Source organism: Thunnus thynnus, chromosome 11 (genome assembly GCF_963924715.1).
Source record: "Thunnus thynnus chromosome 11, fThuThy2.1, whole genome shotgun sequence".
NCBI lineage: Eukaryota > Metazoa > Chordata > Actinopteri > Scombriformes > Scombridae > Thunnus > Thunnus thynnus.
Genome location: NC_089527.1, coordinates 12,092,455 through 12,115,525, shown reverse-complemented (window position 1 = coordinate 12,115,525; position 23,071 = coordinate 12,092,455). Strand labels below are relative to the sequence as shown.

Below are 23,071 nucleotides of genomic sequence, written 5' to 3'. Positions count from 1 at the left end.
CTGGCAAGGACCTAGAGTATCTTTTTGTACAATAATAAATAGCAGGCAAGAGATTAAAGCAAATATCTGCACTCAGATACATTGTCCATGGTCTATTTTGTTTAATGCATTATCTCTGTGGTGCATTCTGTGGATTGATAAAAACAGAATTATAAGCAAAACAGTAGTAGTAGTAATAGTCTCATTATTTTCAACACACATTGCAAATATCATAAGTAACATGTAACATGCTGGTTTAGGGTAGCCCTCATTTGTGTGTCTGTATAATCATATTTTCTACATGTTAGATGTTTGGTTACATCCAGGTCAAGTTAAACAGAGGCCTAACTTTGAAAACCTAGCATATCTTATGACAACATTTATTTCTTTTTTTAAAGATATGCCTCAAACCCTCAAAGACTCTTCCGTCCCTCTGCTAGATGACAAATGTCACCCACAGCAAAGAAAGTAGATTTTTAAAGATTTTCTTTGCTGTTTATCAAGTAGAATGTTTTTTTTTAACTCCTGCAGGACTGACAATTCTGGAAATGTCTTCAAAGCAGCAATATGTGCAATGAAACCATTGACTGGATTATTCAAAGCTTACTTTGTGTTTTTCTTCAATCGGTAGTTTATATCTGTGCTTTGAATATAATCAACAAATGAGAAATGATTATCATAGTAGTTTGGGTTACATTTTTCAGTGGATGTCGTAAGAAGTTCTGTGGATAAATGAAATATTACCACTTTAAAACACTTTAAAAAGTCTGTTTGGGATTATAGTTGCTGTAAATATGGATTAAGCATTATCCTCTTCAGTTTGGCTTTGTATCTTACAGAGGTCCAGGAGCCGTATGCTGTGGTGGTACTTTTGGAGAAGGACTTAATTGTGGTGGATCTGACACAGAGCAAGTATGTGTTTCACAGATATAAAAACACCTTCCAGCTGCTAAGTTGCATGTGACAGATGTCAGATCGTCACGTCACCTTTTGAAATGAGAAGATAACACCTGGCATCACCTCAAGGGAAAACACTTCACATACTATTTATCCATTAGCCAAACACTGTCACAGTCAACAGCAAAAGGAAAAGGGTAACTACACACTAAATCTCTTTTTTAGACATAATCACATAGGCGTGTCAAACACTATATAGATGAGGCCACATTTCCTACAGTCGTTGCTCTCCAGTCCTCCAGCACAGAATTTGAGTGTATAGTTACCTATTAAAGAAATAACCAGTGTCACACAAATCTATATTTCAGGGAGAACGAGAGGTCAGATGTTTGCCTTTGAAGTAAGATTTTTGAAATTGCTTTCAGGGTGGAAATGCTGCAACTCCAGTTAAATTAAATTATTATCCATATTGGACAGAATGAAGGTGAAGGGGAAATGTGCTGACGTGGTGACGGTGGTGCAGTTTTGAATGATTAACACCTAAGGCCAGGGAATCCATTTAAATAACAGCAAAAACACTTAGGTAGAAATTAGGTTACTCAGTTAATTAGGTTAACTTATTAAAGCTATTAGATATAAATACCTCCTGAAAAAGAACATAACAGGGCCATTTAGGCTTAATGCAGTTTTAACATGTCCAGAAAAAGTATAAACAGGCATTAATTTCTTTCCTTTTTATTTCATAATAACTTTTCTTCCCTGTCTTTCCCTTCTCTGTTTTCTTCCCAATTTGTGCATACAGCATATTATAGCACATCATAATTATGTATCTTACAGCTTCCCTGTCTTTGAGAATCCTTACCCCATGGACATCCACGAGTCCCCAGTTACCTGCACAGCCTATTTTGCAGAATGTCCTCCCGACATTATCCCCATCCTGTACTCCATAGGAGCTAAACACAAGAAGACCGGCTACAGCCAAAAGGTAGGAGAACAGAATTATGAGGGAGGAAAACCCTTTTTCATGATGTATTTGTCTTGTTTTTCAACCTCATCCTTAAGATATTTGAGCAAGGGACTTCTTTACACTGACAGATTCTATTAAAAAGGTATAAAGATGATTGTGTAACGGTGTGTCTTTGCCGTTATGTTTTGGCACTTTGATAAGAAACTACACATATTTGTTGTCTCTCAAGGCTTCCAACATTAAACTGTAATGTGAATGATATTCAGAATTTTACTTATTCAGCCTTATAAAATGATTGCTGCTATTACCTTGAAGCAAATAAAGGATTCACATTAACATATGAGTCATTTTAATCAGTACATTTTTGTGTTTGAGGATGAAAGTATGTTTTGTTTAAAAGTAAAGCACAAATCCAAAACGATAATTTTGTGTTACTGGAAAGTCTTATCAATATGGCCCATTGGAAGAAAAGCAAAAGATGATGTGATTAGATTAAATATTCAAATAAACACTGTGTGTAACTGTGTCAGGAGTGGCCCATTGGTGGAGGAACGTGGACGTTAGGCTCCCACACCTACCCAGAGATCATCATCACAGGGTAAGAAATGCGGATTATTATATTTTGAAGGTGCAGAAAGACCCACTACTGTAAACAATCAGAGCACGTCTCCCAGTGATTATCTCAAAAAAATTAAAATCAACTTATGTAGTCCAATTTTTTTTTGTTTGAGCTCTTCTTTGTGCACATGGTTTGCACATACTATGCCTCTCCTAATTATAATTATGTGTTTAAACAGGGTTGTCAGGTCCTGTTCTAGCCAGACTGACCAGGAACAACTGTTTGGTCTCTTATTTCTTTGCAACCATTAACCCAAACTGTTCAGGAAGTGCAGTATCACACATAACAATTAGAAGAGCATCTTCATGCGTGTCCTCACTTACACCATGACAGGACCAAGTGATATTGATTTACATTTTGTGTTTATCATGCCTTATAAGTTTGATAAGGCTGTGTACCAACCCCAGCACAGTCAGCACAGCACAGCCTGGGGCCATTCTGCACTGTAAGGGGTTGGCAGAGACGTTAACCTGTTCTGAAGCAAGCACACAAGGTGGTGTCTGCTTCAAGGCAGCACTCACTGATATCAGCAGCAGTCCAGCCATATAAAAGGAGATATTTTCTCTGTAGTACTCAGTTTTTATTGAATAACCCTAAAAATCCTTAAATTCTTGGCTCATTTTTTTGTCCCAGAGTAGACCAAAAATTCAACTCCACTTTTCTGTTACCGGAAACTACACCAGGAACTGCCCTCTGAAGATTCCTGCACAGTCTAACGTTTGTAATCAATAATTATTACAGATATCTAAAATAGGTGCAAGAAACATTTTTGCTAATGATTATTACAGTTGGAAATTTATTGTGTTAAAGCAAAGAGCACAGTTAAGGGCGTCCTGAGAACCGAGTGGTTAAGACACCTTCGTTGTATCTTGTTGGGTATAATAGACCCTTGTTTCCTGTCTGCTTCTATACTGTTTACTATCTAATAACAAAAATCTCCTATATATTCCCTTCATTTCTTGATCAATGTTTAGTTTAATAAAGTATGCTAATTCTGCCTAATATTAAAAAAAAAATCTTTGTCTTTGTTCAGACATGCTGACGGATCAATTAAGTTTTGGGATGCATCTGCAAGTAAGTCCACTCTAAGCTTTTCTTTCTTTCTAGCTGTCTAAGCTACACAGCTACACAGAAATTGTGGTAACCTAAAGAAGAATAAAGATCAAATGAGGAAGTACATTTTTATATTTTGTCCAACTCAGGCTTTTGTTACATAGCATGCAAAGTAAACAATATTTTTCAATCAGTTACTTCAGTTAATTAACAAATTAGGCACATAGTCCACTGTCACATTCACAGATGGGTACACACTAAAAAAAATCTAACCTTGTATTGTTGTGGATGTCTGAAAACCTTTTGAAATATATATTTTTTTATTTTATTAAAAAGGTTTTTTTATTGGAGGACCTCCTAGAGAACTTAATTTAGCTCAGTCAAAGAGTTCAAACCTATTTATACCAATCTCCAACAATATGTATGCTAGTTAGCTAGCATGCTGGCTTGATTTGGTAATGATACTATATAATAGACCACAGAAGAAGAAGACAGAAACAAGTTAACTCATTTTATTTTTATTTTTCCTCTTGTCAAAAAAACACACTCAAGTTCCTGAAGCACGAAGGCTGTCAGAATATTTTTATTGTTTATTTTCTTATTTATTTCTTTTTTATCACAGACAATGAAGGCATTTCCAGGCACCTGTGCTAGTTTCATTCATGAAAGCACACTGCTGCTTTGTGTCAAAGGTTTGGGTGCAGTGGTCTATAAATCAGAGGGCTGCAGTGCTAATTACTTCTCAGCCGGTCACATTACTTCGCTAATACCTTTTAAACATGTGCCAAACACTGGTGCCTGATGAAAATGACTCACCAAAGGAGACTGCATATCAAAGTAATATTATCTGGATGGTGCAGAATGGAACAACAGAAGCCAATCAAAGGTAGATTGTGTGGTTTTTAAAGGATAAAGCTGCTAGTATTTTATCTTTTTTATTATTTTTATCATCAAAGAATCAAATAAAGACCAGGACCAACAAAGTACCTACCAACAAGTTAGCTATAACACAATTTTAATACAGTATATCATTGCACTGGACCATATAATTCCTTCAATGCATCGGTGTATCCACCCCTTGAAATTTCAGTCGTTCCCTTCCCTCAATATATGCATGTAGCCACTTAAAATATGTTTGCATTTACAGTATTTTCACCAAAATTAATAATTTCTCTTACCAGTCACACTACAGATGTTGTACAAGTTGAAGACCTCCAAGGTGTTTGAAAAGCCAAAGCCAGGTGAGGGCCGGGCTGCTGAATTGGTGGAGGAAGACCCCTTCGCTGTTCAGATGGTCAGCTGGTGCCCCCAGAGTCGCATCTTTTGTGTAGTTGGCATCTCAGCCCACATCATCCTGTATCGCTTCAGCAAATGCGACGCCAACACTCAGATAGTGGTGAGTGAAATGAAAATTAATGTAAAGGGGTGACGTACTAGTCATTTGGAGGGCAAGTAAAGTATTTTTTACAAACTCCTGCTTTGACATTTTAAATGAGTATTCTTTGAAAATATGTTTATGAAAGTATGTATTTAGCCTTGTGTGGGTTTTGTAGGGGAAGATTTATTGTAAAAGCTGCTCATACTTATACCAGTTCATTAAAAAATGTCAGGAACCTGCATCAACATAGCTAACACTAATTTAGTGGATGTAATTTACTGAAAGCCCACACTTTTTGTGCATGTAGTGACATTGTTACAGGTTTGAAATGATTATTGAATGTTAAATGTGCTGTACATGAATCCAATTTTTTTTTTAGAGTAATCTAATATGATGGCCAATGCCAATATCTATGTGTCATCCTCAGTCACTAGAGGTGCGTCTGCAGTGTGAGTCAGAGGACGTCATCTCTCCATCAGAGAATGAAAATAATCCCTGCTTCTCAGAGCCCGGCTCTCACTCACCCCAACCCCACCACCAACACCCAGCAAGCCCTGGCAGCGGGACATTGGAGGGTATCAAAGACAGTATCCCCTGCCTCAAGTAAGACCTCTTCACATAGATCATAGGTCCACTGTAAAATACTAACAAATATTTATATTAACAAATCATTCGGTCTTGTAGTGTGCCAGGATTTATTAGATTAGAACATGACAGTTATGGATTATTATAAGCATATTGTAGAACCAAGTAGCCATTGATGTAACCAGTACTTCTGAATATTTACTGTAACAGGCAAACATGGAACATTATAATTTAACAGTAAAATGAGTTATTTATTTATTTTCTTTGCTTCAGAAAGGGTGTAGTTGTACATAAATTATGATTCACATGGAGGTGTAAGGCTATTGGAAATCAACATGTGAAAAACATAATGGCTGCACACTGACTCCAAGCTGCAAAGTTATTTATTTGAGTAGATAGTCATCAGTTTTTAAAATAAACGAAGATCAAAATGTTGTGGTTTTGAATCAGTGACATTACACTTTTCATCTTTTTTTTCCTTTCCTTTTCTTAAATTGTGAGTCTCTTTATCTGAAAGATTTTTAAGAATCAGAATTGGCAATACCTCAGTTTTTGCACTACAGTGTCCTTTCCTAATGTAGCAGGGAATATGGGGATATAAAAACAGGTTACCTTCTATGCTGCCATCAGGTGGATTCACAATACAGGTAAGTGCTGTTATTGGCTTGTTAAAGCCCATAAACCTGGTGAGATCCATCATTTTGCATCCTAACCAGACGGCAGACACACCAGCATGGTTAAATTGTCTAATACCTTTGACATATTCACTACCCTATGCTATTTTAGATTGTTTTAGATATATATATATATGATTGCACAGGCACATTCTTGACACTCACTTTTCCATTGAATTTTTATAATCGAGCCAAACATGTTTGATAGGAGATGGTTACACAAATGCAAAGCCTTTATGCCCGAATGACACGTTTAAGTTTCTCACTGTGCACTGTATGTACGGTGTTTCTATGGAGGACTTTAACCTCTTCTCTGTGTCTGTTTCAGGGTGAAGGACCGGGTGGTTCGGGTCCCCCCTGGCTACCAGGCGGAGCTGGTGATCCAGTTGCTGTGGACAGATGGAGAACCTCCACAACAGATCACCAGCTTGGACATCAACTCTGCTTATGGCCTGTAAGTCACCTTCTATATTAGTCTGTCTTTATTTCTGTCATTCCAGATGCATTGCAGTCTGTTTGTTAGCAGAGCCACATTTGGCCATAATGTGTATGTTTATATTAGGGATATGGATAAGCCATGGTACTGATTGATTCTGTATCTATGCTAGTCTACACTCAGGACTGCAATTCCTGTCATATAGTGGTCTTCGATGATTGTCATATTGCAGTGGTACCTTGCATTCAGAAACATTTTTCAGCTTTATGTTGCTTTTATAACTTTATGCTTTTATAGCAGCATAATTGGTAGTGAAGCAGCTGGTGAAAACACTACCAAATTACACCTGGGAGACTGTGGAGGTTTTTTAATTGACAGCAGAAGCACTGCAAATGGCTAGATGTGTAAGCCAGTGCTGCATAGTTCTGTCTGTAAAGTTGTAATACAGAAATTGGTGTGTTCTCATAAGCAGGTTTATGACCCCCAAGAAATCATTACAGTGTGTATTCAGAATTTGATGGAACTTGTACACAGTCTTGTTTATACTAAATTTAATTTAAAGTCGGACTGAAACGGAAATTAGAGTCTTTAGCTTCTGCACTGTCACGTGTTTCCAAGTGAAACAGAATATGTGAGCAGTGTACAATTACAAGAGGGATTTAAATCAAATCCTTCAGATCCTTCAGGACTGATGGCCTCCACGCACCCCTCCCTCACCCGAGTTATTAGATCAGGAGGAGGAAGACGAGGGAGAAATGAATGAATTAGACATTCTCATTCAAGTTTTTACCCACTGATATAACACACACTTCCCCCTATGATGCTGCTCTGCTAGACCCACACAAGCAGTTAAGTGCAGTTTTTTTTATGATGGGTGTGGTTAGCCAATAAGTCATCAAACATTTGGAAACATTACAGGAAAAGAAAAGACAGGGATTTTGATGTAAAAATACTAAAAAGGGATTTTCTTGACATATTTGACATTTAACAAGAGATAACTGAACCATTAGCCCAGGGACACAGGATCAGGACTGGGGAAATGTATGTTTTATTTCATTGTGTCTTTAACGACGGTACAACGCACCCCGGCGTCTGTACCACACCGCCAGTGAAAATGGGAAATGGGCTTACATGTCACAATTTGTGTCTGTCTACTGTCTCCTTTCTTTCCTTTTCTTTCTTTCTTTCTTTTTGCTATTGTGTTATTACAAAACTCGATGCTGACTTTAGTAATGGTTGACATTTTTTAATACATTTCAGTCCTTTGAAAAAAAATTGAGGATTACACAGATATGTTGGTTTTGAAGAGAAGTTGAATGACATTAGGAGCATGTGTATGGTTTTGCTGTGAATAGTAGCTCTGTTGTTTTTTTAAAAAGGTCTATGTAGGTCAAGGCAGTGGCATTATTGGCCTCTAACAAACACACACACATGCCTGTACATACACACGCACATTCTCATTTAGACTCACACAAAAGAAAAAGAAAATATTTCTGTTTCTTTTTACCTCACTTAAGTATATGATGTTCTTGAATGACCATTATTGATTATTAGTCCAAGCAGAACAGTGTATTTGTACGTCACTGACCTCTGTAAAAGTGGTGGCAGTGCACATCATATAACAACAACACAGTAATGAATAGCATAGCAACATAAAAACACATTTCACAAAGGCTGAAAGTGTAGATTATTAAAACTATAAATCACTGCCACATTAATGTTGTTAAACATTAAAAAAATCTCAACAAAGGCCACATATGGCCATCTCTTTTGGTCATCTTCATAGCATGAATGTCTACAAAAGATGTGTTCACTGTTATTTAATCCAAGTCTTACTCAAATTTTTTATACCATTTATACCTACATAGTAGTGTAATATATTAAAGTATGGTTGCATAGCTGATAGCTGGAGTTTAAGGGATGTAACATCCAAATTAGCACAACAGTAACATTATTGATACTGTTTGCAGTTGGCTGGTTGAGTTTGTTTTGGGCATTCTGAAATTGTAAGTAACAAAATAGGAGACTGTTTAAAGCTGCTAGTATGGCCTTTATGATCACTATATCACAGATGACAGGCTCTAAAAGGAGTCCTTTATTTACCACCACTTTTTTAAGGCTGTTGAGCCTCTGGCGTAGAACTATGAATGTCATAGTTTCCATGTAATGTATTTTTGCTGTTTATGTTGAAAGACTGAAGCTGTGTTTAAGTGTTGCTTGTAGCTCCTACTGAAAGGCTTAATAAGGGTACTTATTGTGTATTTTTGTTTTTGACTGCTGAATTAAAAGACCACTGATTGAGTCACTTGTTGTCTAATTCTGTTCAGTGCGTGATCAACTGGAGCGCCCTTCAGAGACAAATAGAAAAATTACTGCAAACAAGTTTCTCTTGATGACTCAAGCCAAAGGCTCTAGAGCAGAGAGGGGTAGCAGGTGGCAATGGGGGTCATGATAAATCTGGTATTATTAAAATAATACCAGATATATCAAGCCTGAGCCTAATATTAAAAAACAACAGCACGAGCAGTCAGAGATAAAGACAGGTTTTTGTTGACAGTAATTATACCAAATTGTCACAGTTAATTTGATAGTGCTACATTCACCACCTTTTGTCACTGAGAATAAGCTGGTGAAATAAATCTGTACAACACTGTAAATGTCTCAGCTGAATAACACCCTTTCTCCTCCGTGTAAATGCAAATGCCTGTGTGTGTGTGTGTGTATGTGGGTGTGTGTGTGTGTTTCTGTGCATGTGCTCTTGCCTCCTTGCTGTGTTTGTGTGTCCATCCAGTTTGGCATTTGGGAACTGTAATGGCCTAGCGGTGGTGGACTACTTGCAGAAAACCATCCTGTTGTGTATGTCGACCCTGGATCTATACGGAACCGCCGATCCCTACCAGCGCCTTACCCGCTCCCCCCGCAGGAACAGACAGTCCACCTCAGGTAGCACGCACACACAATTCTGGGATCCGGCCACACACATCCACATCCACACAATAAGGTGTCACTGATGTAGTCATTACATTCAGATGATCTCGCTGTCTCATCTACAGTATTTTCTACTCTCCTGTCCTCTTTCTTTCTATCTCTACTCTCTCTTCTTCTGTCTTCTTCCTCTGTATCTTTTCTAAGGTTAGACTGATATATCAGGCAAATCTGATCTGTCATCAATAATCTGAAATCAATAATGCAGGTGTTTTGATTATATTTCCTGTATAATGATAAATACCATGCCCTTAACCTGATCAACACCAATTGGTCACATTAAGGGCTTTTGACCAGAGTTCACACAAGGATGAAAGGATATATTATTGTTATTATCATCATCATTATTAACCTAAACTCAGTAGTGCAAAGTAACTAAGCTCATTTACTCAAGTACGATTTTGAGGTACTGGTACTCCACTAGATTTATCTGACAGCTATAGTCACTAGATTTTACCTACAAAACATATGATCAGCCATAATGATATATTGTTAAAGATTAAACAACCGAACTTATTACGAACTAACCATTTCCACTTTGACTAATTACAACATTAAAAGTGCTGCTTAAACCTCAACACATCAGTAATACACAGCAGTGGAAAGTAATAAAATACATTTACTCAAGCACTGTATTTAAGTACAGGTTTGAGGTATTTGTACTTGATTGATTGTACTTGATAGTATTTCTATTCTCTGATAAATTATACTGATACTCCACTTTATTTACCACTTATACTTCACATTTATCTGACAACTATAGTTCACTTCAGTTTGACATACAAAACATATGATGAGCTTAGAAAATGTGATGCATTGCTACAAATGAAACTACTCAACAGTTTATAAGATAGTTACATTTCCAACACCTAAAATATTAAAATGCATATTATGCATGAATGCATCAGTAAAAAAATTCAATCAACCAATAATGTGTAATGATATAACTCTGGGGCCACTTTCACTTACATAAAGGCTCTGAATACTTCTTCCACTGCTAATATAATATTAAGGATATAACACCCTTAAAAGGGAAATTTTGCATTACAAGTAGATTAACTAAATTACATTTTTTTTTACTTGTAACAAAGTATTTTTAAATTGTCGTATTTCTATGTTTTCTTAAGCAAACACACAACAGTGCCTGAGTACCTGATAGAAAAAACAAGTAAATGGCCTAAATTGACATTCAGACTCCAGTTTAGAGACATTGGCTATTGGCTCAAAACATAGTCCAACAATAAATTTGATTCTAAAAATTAAATTAAATTTAAATCAGCATTCAAAAACCTGTATAAGTCCAACCAATTTCTCTTCCCTCTCTTTCTTCTTTTTCTGTCACACAATGACATACAAAGACAAAAACAACCGCCCATCTCAGTATGCCTGTCACAGATCTGCACTATGATATGAAGTGCATGTTAACAGGCTGTGTGTCATTCCACGTTGGCATTATTATGCATGTTGTCGTTGATTTCTCTGTCCTTTCTGTTTCTAGCCTTGCTTGAGCATAGATCTGTAGTCAAAAGCCACAGAAGTCTTGTTGTACTTCCTGACTCCTGCCCCCCTTTTCTCTGCTACTGATCTTGGCTGATGATGGCCTCTTATTTACATTCACATATTGGAAAGATATTCAGCCCCATCACACAGAAATTACTGTGTAAAATACAAGCTACACCCTTTTTATTTGATCCTAAACTAACCTCTGCTCCAGTAGTTTAATGTTTTAGATGTCCAAGGTCCTTAAAGCATTTTTAAGCACTGGGCTTTTTATTACATAATTCCCATAAGTTTAGCTGAAAATTCTGCACAGGTATTCAGAATTTGTGTGAAGGGGAATATCAATGTAGATGGAAGGATGACCTTGGGCTTTATAGCCAACACTTTTCATTGTTGCATAAGTGCTTTTACTGACTACCGCAGCACTTATTGTTCCAAACTTTCTCTTTTTTAAGAGTCTTTCTGTGTTGAGTATTTAAAATCAATTTGGAGATTAAATGCAAAATAAAAAAAACGGGCAACTGTGCCCTTTTCCTGTACCCAAGGTGGCAGTGTTATGATCTTGAACACTGGGATTTAATGTAACACTGAAGACAAAATTTTAAAAAAGGCCAGACAAAATATATGGCTCTTGCTAAACTGTCTTTATGCTGCTGGCCTATTCTCTTTTTGTAATAGTCCAACTTGCTTTTAAAACATAGTTTTCTGTCCTCTCCACAACATTTTTAGCTGTTGTTGCCACACATATGTATATGTGTATACTATACATATATGTCAAACAAATTTAATGTATTCATGTCATAAAATAATGCTTAATTATTTATCGTTTTAGGTGTGATTCCCCATTTACAGTGTAATACATTATTAATAACAGGATGAATACGTGAGGACAGTAGACTTATGGCAGAGAGCACATAATTAAAATGGAATGTTTTTCACATAAAGTACTTATATGATTTTGATGCTGCTTTGTAAGTAATGGTATGTTCCCTGCTAAGTCAGTAGTTCATGTCTTGTGCAACTGACCAGTCACATCAACGTTTGTGGGGTTTGCTACGGTAGCGGGTATATCATGTCTGTCCTTCCCTGACACTAACTCGGTTGCTGCTTGCTCTCACTTTCTTTTCCACTCTAAGCCTGTGTGTTCTTCTCTCTCTCCCTTCCCTCCTTTTTTCCTTCCTTACCTCCTTCCCTTGCTTGCCTCGCTTAATTCTCCATCCATCCTTCCTCTCTTAATTTTCCTTCGCTTTCTTTTTCTCCTTCCTTCTGTCCTTTATTTTATCTCCTCTCACCATCCTTTTATTCTACCCTACCTCACTTCTGTCACCATACCTCTTACCATCATCTTCCCTCTTTCCTTCCTTTCTTTTCACCTATATTACCTGCCTTCCACTGATGCCACCTTTCCCTCTTTCCCACCTTACCTGTCCTCCCTAATATCTCCTTTGTACCTACACTCTTTGTCCTCCATCCTTTCCACTCATTCCATCCTTTCCCCTTCCTCACTTCCATCACTCCCTCCCTCCCTTCCTCCCTCCCGTCCTCCTCCTCCCTCCTCCTCCCATCTATTGGTGACTCTGTGGCTGCTGGTGTGGGCATGCGGGCCTGCCTGACAGAGTTTTGCATGCGTGGCCTGTCTAACTTTTATTCAGATTCAAAGAAAAGGATTCGTACATCCTATCAGAGTAAGTCAGGCCTTCCTAAAGGCTGTGGGACTCTGTGTGTGGGGGGAGGGCAGTGGGGGGGGTTGGGGCAGTGTTTTGGTAGAAATGGTTGCCATAGAGATCGGAGATGATTGATGTGGAGTGAAAGCAAAGGGGACAAACCAAAGAGATGATTGGAATGAAACTTGTTGTTTCTAGTCTCACAGCAAAATATATATATATGTATTTCACCATATAAAACTGATTCCAGTCATGTCCAACGGTATGTCCTTTGCAGAAAGAGAGCCACTCCTTTGAGTCTGTTAAGTAAGGGCAGTTATAAATATTATATGATCCATTTGATGTATATTTGAACTGAAGCATAGTTAGTGGGGTGAATAAAGCCTAGTTCAGTTTGGCTAAAAACTGAAGAGAATTAATTAAATTAATCCAAATTTTTTGAACTGTGACGATTCAGTGAAGCTATTAATGAAGCCATAATTAACACAGCTAAAACACCCCACATTTGAAGTCAGACTAAAAGGAACAAGAATTTGAAATTTAAGCACTTGTGGTGGTATTAAAAAAGAAGTAGGTAGGTAAAAGTAGGTATGACTTCTCATTATGGCCTGTGCTTGTTGCATGTGATCAGATATGATCAGATCTTGATCATATTTGTGTTTGTTCTGTTTTGTATTTTGATTGTATATGCCACTTCATCATGAGATTTGCACTACATACTGTATATGCCCAGTTATGGCCATGTAGACATTTCAATGCAATATGGTTGAAAATCCAAAATATAGGTCTATAAATAGATTGAAGTGATTGTAGTGCAGGTCACATCAGGAATCAGCCACTCTGCTCCTGGAATGGATCCCAAGAAATCTATAAAAGACAAACAAAACCAAATGTCAAATATCAGCAAAGACTTTAATCCCCATAATATGATGCCTTTACAAATAAATGCTGGGATTTGATAAATTTGATAATGCAATTTACCAAAAAATGATAACCGGATTGAACTAGGCTAAGCTTCTTTCTTGGGGCTGTGCGTGGCTGATACCAACCGAGCTGACTTCTGCTAAATTTGTACAACGGATGATATTAAAATGACTTGACAAACTGTGTGTATTCTACTTTTTCCTCCTCTCGGCTGCCATTGGCTGCGGCAGGCCTTACTGAACTCTCTGACAACCAGCAGTCCATTGACATGGAGAGAAGCAAGTCACCCACCTCAGGTAACGTGATCACACACACACACACCCATACACACCAGTCACTATCAAGTCCACCTTTCCCGTATGGAAATGTCTCCTGTGATTGGCAGTGTGATGCTTTGCTGGGATGCCATTGTCTTTAAACTTGAACAACACCTTCAGTATGCAGCCTGTGGACACCTCAACCATCCCCAGAGCATCCTCACTTGATGTGAATGACAGCTGTTTATAATGGCAACTCATGTTCAGTGGTGTAATAGCATAGTAGAAACAGTGAGAAAGTGCTGGAAGTAGTAGATATCCAATTGTTTGGTTTATCTGATACATTTGGCATTTCCATATGGGTTTTCCTTTATTTCTGTGTTGTGTAATAATGCATGATTTCACAAAGGTAAGCAACAGAAAAGACTACACCTCTAATCTGCTTTCCCTCTTTCTTTATGCCTCTTTGACTAAGTTTGTTCAACTCTCCTCTTGGATTCTAATTACATATTCTGCCACTGTGGTGAAGGAGCTGGGATAACACAAACGTAGCCAGAAGGCCTGTTCCTGGAGAGGGAGAAAATGAAAGATAAATAAAGCAAAATATAGTGATAAGGATGACTAAAGTAATCAGCCCCAATTGAATGTTTGCCTTAAGCAGGTGTTGATACAGCTGGCGGCAGTGTTGTTAACCGGCAGCTAACATATGGCAGTAACCTGCATCATTTTATAAAATCACGGCTTAAATATTTGTCAGATCAGAACAGTTCTTAGTGTTAAATATTTATTTTTACCATCCATAATATATTATAAAAACCTCATGTACACTGCTGTCAGTTAAATATTTGCTGGCATGTCAGAGTAAAGCAGTGCTTGACTTGCATTAGATGCTACAGGATGTGTAATGTTATGAAATAGACTTCCATCTATAGAGGGGAATGGTGTGATGAAACATATAATGTAAATGTATTTCATGTTGCAGTCGATGTTATATTTATTATAACAGGATCACACATTGGAAATGTGATGGTAGATGGGGAAGTTAAGTGTAAAAGATTTGCTTGAGATGGGAGGACAGTGTCCCATGATGAATGTCATAGATCATAAGACAGTATAAGAGATCACAAGTAAGTGACTGAGTAAAGGTTGGATGCAAATGATGAGAGTTTAAATTATGAGTTTGTTCATGTTGTGGTCTGTGTGGTTGCAAAGAGAGCAGATGAACAGAGATTATGTTGTGGTGGTTGCAGAGGAAGAAACATAAATGCATAATGGGGAGAGAAAGAGATAAGAGCAGTTCCCATCAGGCACTTTGTATCTGTCATGGGAAAACACTTCATCTCAGCAAATTCTGAACTTAAAGGTCAAATGGAGAGTAAGTAAGTAAGTGTGTTTAAATCTGTGCTTAAGACACTGCCAAGGTGGTCTGCCGAAACCTCAAGGCTCTGTCTGCAATAAAGCTTTAATTTCCGAACAATTTATTGTAAACCGGATAGGTTTACCACTAATGTGAATAAGCTGATGTGTCAGTTTAGTTCAGAATTTTTTTTTTCACACGTAACAGACAATAGATAAAGCAAGTCATAGATAATAGACATACTAAGTAGGCTATTTATAGGGAAACTTCTGTAGTATTTACAATATAATGAAACTGACATACAGTTAGAGGTTTTCCCCACAGTTTTAGATGACATAAAAGCAGATGTGTGTGAGAAGAGTCGACTATTTCTGTCATAGTGTGTGATTCTTTCTAATATTTGCCTTGATGGCCAATTTGTGCTTTTGAGAAGGTTTTCAGGGAAAATAACACACATTTGAACAGTATCTTCCTGAATCTTCAGAAATAAAACTCACTATGTCAAGCCTTCCAACAGAAAAATATAATTAGGAACTTTGAAACTCTTTGCGATTAAGTAATAGGAGTTCTGTGAAAATGTGATCCTGAAGGGGGAGGTGGATGATGTTTAAGAACTCAAAATATGATTTTGTTAAACTAGACAGAGGCACAGTGAAACAGTTTTTTTCTTACCAACAAGGATTTCGGTGTAATAAGACATCATTAGCCGGTGATAAATTCATACATTTATCCTGAGGCGTTTGTGAATGCTGGAGCATGAGGATGGTGCCATTCTGTGCAAATATTCAATTAGTCTGATGCTGTTTTCATGTGCTTCTGTAAAAATAATTTGATAGGGTGCCTCCACCAAGGTTGCTGCTGTTGCCCGCTGCCTAACTGAAAGAAAACGCAAGCTCTACAGCTGTCCTTACAGGTTGTGAGCCCACGCTGCCCCATTTTGGGCCTCATGGGTCAAAACCCAGCATGTCTTTGAATGACTCTTATTGTGGTCCATCACTGGAGAATAGTTGCCATGGGAGATCTACATTGTAGCTCCCAGTCACAGGGACACACAAATGCTTCCTTCCTAATAACCTGGCAATTCCTCTCTCGAAGGCTGGGTTTGTACAAACTGACGAATAAAACCTTTCATAATATTCCAACCGATGCTCACTTGCAGATATAACACATAAGGAAGCATATTGTTGCCCAGTAGCGTAGAAAAACCAATGTACTGTATCCGCAGGAGGCTGAAAAGTGTGACTCAACAATGACTCAGTGACTCAGAGATTACTCCTTCAGGTCCTGTGATTTTTGGCTTTCAAAACATGCTGCTGCTCCGTGATGGAGGACAACGCAAGTGAGCAGTGCTGTTATATTTCGGCTGTGCAGGCAAAAAGCCTCATTTTCAAGCCAAATAAGAAAATGACAAAATGAATGGCACCGAACAGATATTTTACCCTTTTACCTCCCCTTCCCTTTTTTTTTGGAGGTTTTCCATGCACACATAAAAGAAATATCCATATTTTTTTATATTAGCAAGTGAATCTCTTTTAGGGACAGTAAAAAGATTGTAAGGGTGGCCAAGGTAGGATTGTTATATTTCATTTTGACCCTACCCCAAATATGGCAAAATAATATATTTATAGTTGAAATACAATAAAATATATTTATGGCAGACAAAATTAAATGTTTAAAAAATATCCAGCTGCTCAGATCAGTCTGACTGTCTGTCATAACATAACCAGTTACATAATGCATTAGTCGCATGGACAAGTGTTGCAGATGTGGCACATGCTGGAATTTAGGGTACCACATAACTCTGGATCTGCACTCAACTGATGTGGTTTTAGGCACAAAGTGAGGTATGTAATCCAAGCTCTAAGTGTCTTGGTAACAGTGTGGAGAACAGATTGAAGTGTGTGTGTTCAGATAATTTGTGGACCGAAGTAAACATGTGTTCATGAATTAATTCATCACATTAACATTCCAAACTGAAAACAACAAAAGTCAACATGTTTCATTTAAATTCATTCACTACAGAGCAAGATGGCGATGTGTGATGCTAAACTAAAGAATTATGTCATAGGCTAACTTTGTATGCCACACTGTAGTACTGTTTTCTATTATGATGTGGAATAAAATAAAGGTAGAAACTGCTATCGACGGGTGAAAAATGACATGCTCTGTGGAGAAATAATGTTATTTCACTAACAACCACAACAATCTATGTTTATTCTGTTAGTGCCGAACCTGAAACAGTGGCCCTGCAATCTGATTTTGATGGGGAATATAAATCACTGATACAGAGATATCTTTTTGACTTAGCTTAACTATTTGAATTGAAATGAAAATATAATGAAATTAAATAAAACATAAATCCAGGATGAGAAAAAGGTAAAAAGCCTTGATCTTCCACTACTCTTCCAAAAAAGTCACACTACTTTCCCTCCAGCTAAAAGAAAAAATAATGTAACATAAACCATCCTCCCCCCTTTGATAATATTCGTAACGTTCCTCAGACAGTTTTTATATTCAGTGATTACGAGTTATAAAAATAATATATGACATGTTATGTTCCTGCTGAAGCTATTCCAGAGACCTGTCCATGTTGGAAGTCCTTGGTAGAAGTCACTTAATACTCTAAATTGAGCCACTTTTACAGCAGTATGAATACAAATTCACTTCAAATTAATGTGTTTGATGTCCAAGACTTTTATCCAGCTAATCCACTTCCATGGTTTCCTCTATCCATATTGTCCAGGATGATACAGATATTGGTTGTCACACCCTTGAACTTTGTCTTTTTAAAAGCTGTCCTTGTCTGTACTTACATTAGTACTCTCCAGTCTTGCCTTTCAGCCTCTTAAGGAGAGTATAAGAACAGAATAACAAAACCAGGACAAGATGTTCTTTGCTGTCTTGGCAGAGAGTCTTTCAGCATTGTGATGTGGACTAGGTCATGGTCATTCTGTCGCATTACAGGCTTGTCATTTGCTAATTACAGAGATGGGAGAAAGGAAGAATAATGGAGACTAAGAGATGGATGAAAAGCATTGGGACAGTTACAAAACAGCACAGTGTGATCAAATGTCTGGTTCACTTTAACGTTCAGCCAATGGGGGCAAAAGGCAGAAGCTTTAATTCATCAGAGTACAGTTTCAGACTTACAATCTGCAATCAGGATTGAAAGAAGTGAGATCTAATTTAAAATGTCTGTTTAACAATTCAATTTTCAACAGGTTTTCTAGATGTTTTTGTCAGCTTAAAGCATTCTTCAGTATTGATGCAGGAGTGATATAACATTTAAGTCGAAGTGCATTCAAACTAGTTATGGCTGTGGAACCACAGCTGTGCTCTGCTTGACAGGCGAAGAGTTCATGGTTTGTTTCCTTCTGCTGAATATCAAATTCCACCCTTCTCTGTGGCCATTAGAGGCTGTCTGGTTGTCCCGGCACACCAGGTGTGCTATGTCTGTTCAAGGCCGTATACAGACTGTGGACAGCTTATTAAAGAAGCCAGCCATCTTCCGTATTCACCCTGTGTGTCAATAACTGCAGGTGTCTCTCCCACCTCTCCTTCACACATCTTTCCCTCTCTTTTTCCTGACCTTTTTTTCCTATCTTCCTTTTATCATTAGGCCCAGTAATTTGCCCTTCTCCTGCTTTAAAGCTGTCTCCCTTCACATCTTTCCCGTTGTCTTTCTGTTTTTATTTCCTGAGGTCTATTGTTTTGGTTTGGGGTTATGCATTACATTTCCTCAGGGGGCTTTATGCCATGTGTGGCTGTACTGTAGCAGGGCCAGTTCCAGTCATGAGATGGACTAACAAGCTGAGATGCCAGTGAGTGGTGCCTGACCTGGCAGGATATATTTAGCAGTGTGCACATCAAGGTAGAAAGGGAGGAGGTGATCGCTGAAAGTATGCAGTGTGCTGATGCCACCTGCTCAGCTCCATGTGGCACAATGTGGTTTAATACAACTTAAAATAAGCCTACCAACAGTTTTTCAACAAAGCCTGCCTCATGATGCTCAGGTATACTTACCCATACATTATATGAGCACTCATAAACCATTATATGGTATTATATGTATAATGTTGATAATTAAATGTTCAAATATTGTGTTTGTTTATATCAAGCTGTCTATTAGAGGTCTTACAACCCTTAAAATGCTAAAATGTTTTGAAGTTACTTATAGTTTATTGTAGATGCATAACTAAGCATGTAATTTACATTGGTAATGTATTAGGTCCTATTTTTGTTAACCAAAATTTAAAAAATGTATATAAATTTACTGTAATATCTTGAAACATGATGATCCACACAATAAGTTGTGATGTGCAGATACAACTCAAATCGTGGTACAACTGGTATTTTGAAAGTTCTCAACCAAAAGATTTTTCTCCAAGTGAATAATAGTGAATTCATTTTGCTGCCAAAGCTGGGAATATAGGAAGACACAGTTCAAGCTTTTTTGTGGTTGCATAAACTCTTTTTAGATATCTCCCTTTTAGAGAATTGCATATTTTACCCAGTCCTGCCGCACCAAATTTCATATTTAACCAAAACAGTTGCAGTCATTATTCTGCCCTGCCATATAATGTTGTCTGTCACAGCCACAGGTCTATTCCTAGTGCAGTTTAAATCTCAGTGCTTCAGGTGCTACTCTTCACAGACCAGTTGGATAGGCAGCATTGATGCACACAGCTGTTTTCACCTCAGTGACTGTGTTTTTGATAGAAACGGAGGATTGATGGGAACAAGTGGTTGTAGAATTCCATGATCTGTGTGTTCGGATGATGTCTGATCTCTGCCTGTTGAGGCCCTAAGACCAAAAATGAAAGAAGTCACAAAAACGCTGTTTTATCTTTTGTCGTACTCTTATCTGATACTGATCCCACTGGTTCCATTCACTCACATTTCTGCAGTCAAATGTTTTTTTTTAATCCCTGTCTCAGGTGCTGGGTAACCAACATGAGCACTGGAAAAAAATATATATATATTGACACACTGCCTTTGGGTTTAGCTTCTCTTTGATTTTCTATTATGAAAAAAGTATTTGATGATGACCATTAAATAATACATGTATAAAAATGGTTTAAAAGCCCAGTCAGAGCTTGGAATGTCACTTCAGGTCACAGTGACAAATGAATAATAAAGCTGGAGGACGTAGTGACTGTATGGAGCTGGTGGAGACAGTAGATGTAGTTAAACTGAAAATTTTTCTATTCCAAGAGATGGACGACTGATTTGTGTCTGGTAAGGTTAGAAAACAATACTAACTGGTAGTTAGTATTGTTGGTAGTGGTAGTTGGTAGTGGTAGTTGGTAGAGTAGTAGTGATAGCAGTTGTAGTAGTACTGTTGTTTGTGATAGTAATAGTTGTGCTTGTTAATGTTTAAGTATCGTATTGCTGGTTGAATAGTGTTGCCCTTAACTTTCCTATTAACCCTTTTGTTTTCATAACCTCTCAACTGTTTTCCTTCCTGTTACCGGCAAGTCTCTCTTTTTCCCAGTTCACCCATTGTGTTTGTCTCTCCCTTGTTGCCCTGAAAAGTCTGTGTCTGTTCTGTTGGATCTCCTATTCCAGTTCATTACCCAACCTCCCTTCACAATGACCCACGCGTCCTGCCAGAGCCTGTGGCCAGTCTGAGGGCCAGCCACTACAGTCCAGTCTTTTACTTACTGGACAATGGTAAGATGAGGGATGTCTCACAGATCTCGGCCCCTTCATAGACATCTGCTTGTGGTTTTGTACTGTATGGCAATAATGCAACAAGGGAGGGAGAGGGGATTATTGGGTTGTTTTTGGACAGGTGTTTGGTTCGATGTTGCACCTTGCATGCTAATTCTGCTTCCACACTGTGAGCAATACTATCAGCAAAACACCAGAAACACATTCATACCTTACAGAGCCACCGTAATGTGGAACTTTGGGTAATGTATTTGATTATCATTGTTGGCCTTGAAAAAGCTGGCCATTGCGGAATGTCATGGTTATAATCATCAAGAGCAAAAGTAGACTTTCTCACTTCCTTGTTTCGCCAAGTTTCATACAGAACAGATCTTCCCCTCATGATCAAAATGTTGCAGTTCATCATACGGATGCAATCAGGCCCTCTCGCACCACAATCGGTCATAATAGAGTGACCCATCAACCAAGTTGCTTGCAGTGTAAACAAGCTGACAGGGACTGTGTTTCTAGTAGTAGGCCGTCTGTCGCAGCTTTGTCATTGTGTCATTGTGCTCGCTACTCCAGCTGCAGTTGGGTAGACATTGTGATCTTTGTTGTATGTGCCAGATCTGGGCTTTGACCTTGGATCCTTCATCATTCAGCAATGCTGCAAGGCAGGCGGGCTTGAAAAGAGGAAGGGGTTGTATTCCAGCCGGGTACTTCTCCTCCTCACTCATCAGTGCCTCTAGTGCTTCATTTTCTGTGGTGTTAATCATCGTGCCTCCACTGGAACCACACATCTTTGTCATTGAAATGGAAACATGTTACTTTACTAGACTGTTGCGCTCAGAATCTCTCTCATTGTGTCTTTCTGACTGTGTGTCAATAAACCCACAATCTCATCTTGTTGTCCTCTGGGCTAACATTCATCACTGTCTCGTCTCTAACTGCATGGTGCCCTCTATGTGGCCGGCTGTGTTGCTGATAAATACGACTTTAGCTTGCTTTGTTTATCAGTGTTGTGGCCTGATCAAGTCCAACATTAACCTTATTTGTGACCTCAGCACTCCATATGTTAGTATGATTAAGTCATATAGTGTTCCCTATGCAAACCTTAGGGGAAAAACCAAAACATTCATTTTAACCGCTTAATCCAGCAGCGTGTTTGTCTTTTTAGCCGTGGCTCTGTGGACGCAGTCAGTTAGTCAGACTAAAATATCTCAACAACTCTTGGATGGATTGCCATGAAATTTTGTACAGACATTAATGGTACCCAGAGAATTAAGCCCAGCATGCCACCATGAGGTTGTAATTAGTCATTCAGAGTGAAATATCTTGACAACAATTTGATGAAACGTGCTACAAATATTCAAAGTCTCTAAATTATATATTATAATGACTTTGATAATCCCCTGACTTTTCATCTAGTGCCATCACCATTTGTCCATCATTTTGGTTTATGATTTATTTAATTATTTATAAAATACCTCACTGTCATCTTTTGATGATGATGTTTTCCCATGGGGAAACCAACATGCAAATCCAGTAGTTTCACAGACTGCGTCTGCCACTGTCCCGGCATGCTATCAGTTAGAGCTGCAGAGAAGAAGAACAGAGAAGAGAAGCACAGACTGTGGAAATGATGGATTTGAATGTTGGTTTTGCCCTGACACAAACATTTTAGTCATTCCAGGCCAATATTAGACATTCGTGAGATCACAGAAACACCTGTTAAGATGCAACCTGCTGCTGGAAAAGGGCGCTATTATACTTAATAAGAGGGCATTCATTCGACCACGTCCAAAAGCAAAAGCATTTATAGCTCTTCCAAACAGCTACACTTTAAGGTGAGGTGAAAAGCCAGCCGTCATATGAGCAAAGCATGATATTTGTTTAAATATGGGGATAGTGGCATACATTTTCTTACAGTCTCTCCTGTAAGGCTTTAATGGTGTTACTTATTTGTACACATGAAAAGTGATTGAATTCGTTGAGTAAAGAATTGCATATGCAGGTTTGCATAGGAAACACTGTGTGACCAAATCACAGAGTAGCTGCTGAGGTCATAGATTGGGCCAGTCCAACATAAACTGTTGTCATACAATTGTTTTAATATTGTCATGTAATGAAAAAACATAGAAAAG

The 23,071-nt window shown here is 38.1% G+C and overlaps 1 protein-coding gene across 3 annotated transcripts in view; it reads left to right on the top strand.

Annotated features, from left to right (window-relative positions):
* The window catches only part of stxbp5l (syntaxin binding protein 5L), a 160,974-nt gene that overhangs the window by 113,273 nt on the left and 24,630 nt on the right, over positions 1-23,071 (top strand). For 2 of the 3 annotated variants that reach the window (XM_067603186.1, XM_067603185.1), the window contains exons 11-19: positions 819-891; positions 1,714-1,861; positions 2,374-2,441; positions 3,496-3,536; positions 4,697-4,911; positions 5,321-5,496; positions 6,481-6,606; positions 9,380-9,531; positions 13,892-13,957. In XM_067603186.1, the coding sequence (XP_067459287.1) occupies positions 819-891; positions 1,714-1,861; positions 2,374-2,441; positions 3,496-3,536; positions 4,697-4,911; positions 5,321-5,496; positions 6,481-6,606; positions 9,380-9,531; positions 13,892-13,957 (1,065 nt within the window). Of the gene's footprint in view, positions 1-818; positions 892-1,713; positions 1,862-2,373; positions 2,442-3,495; positions 3,537-4,696; positions 4,912-5,320; positions 5,497-6,480; positions 6,607-9,379; positions 9,532-13,891; positions 13,958-20,843; positions 20,949-23,071 lie in introns of all 3 variants that reach the window. The other variant, XM_067603187.1, reaches the window with a different exon arrangement.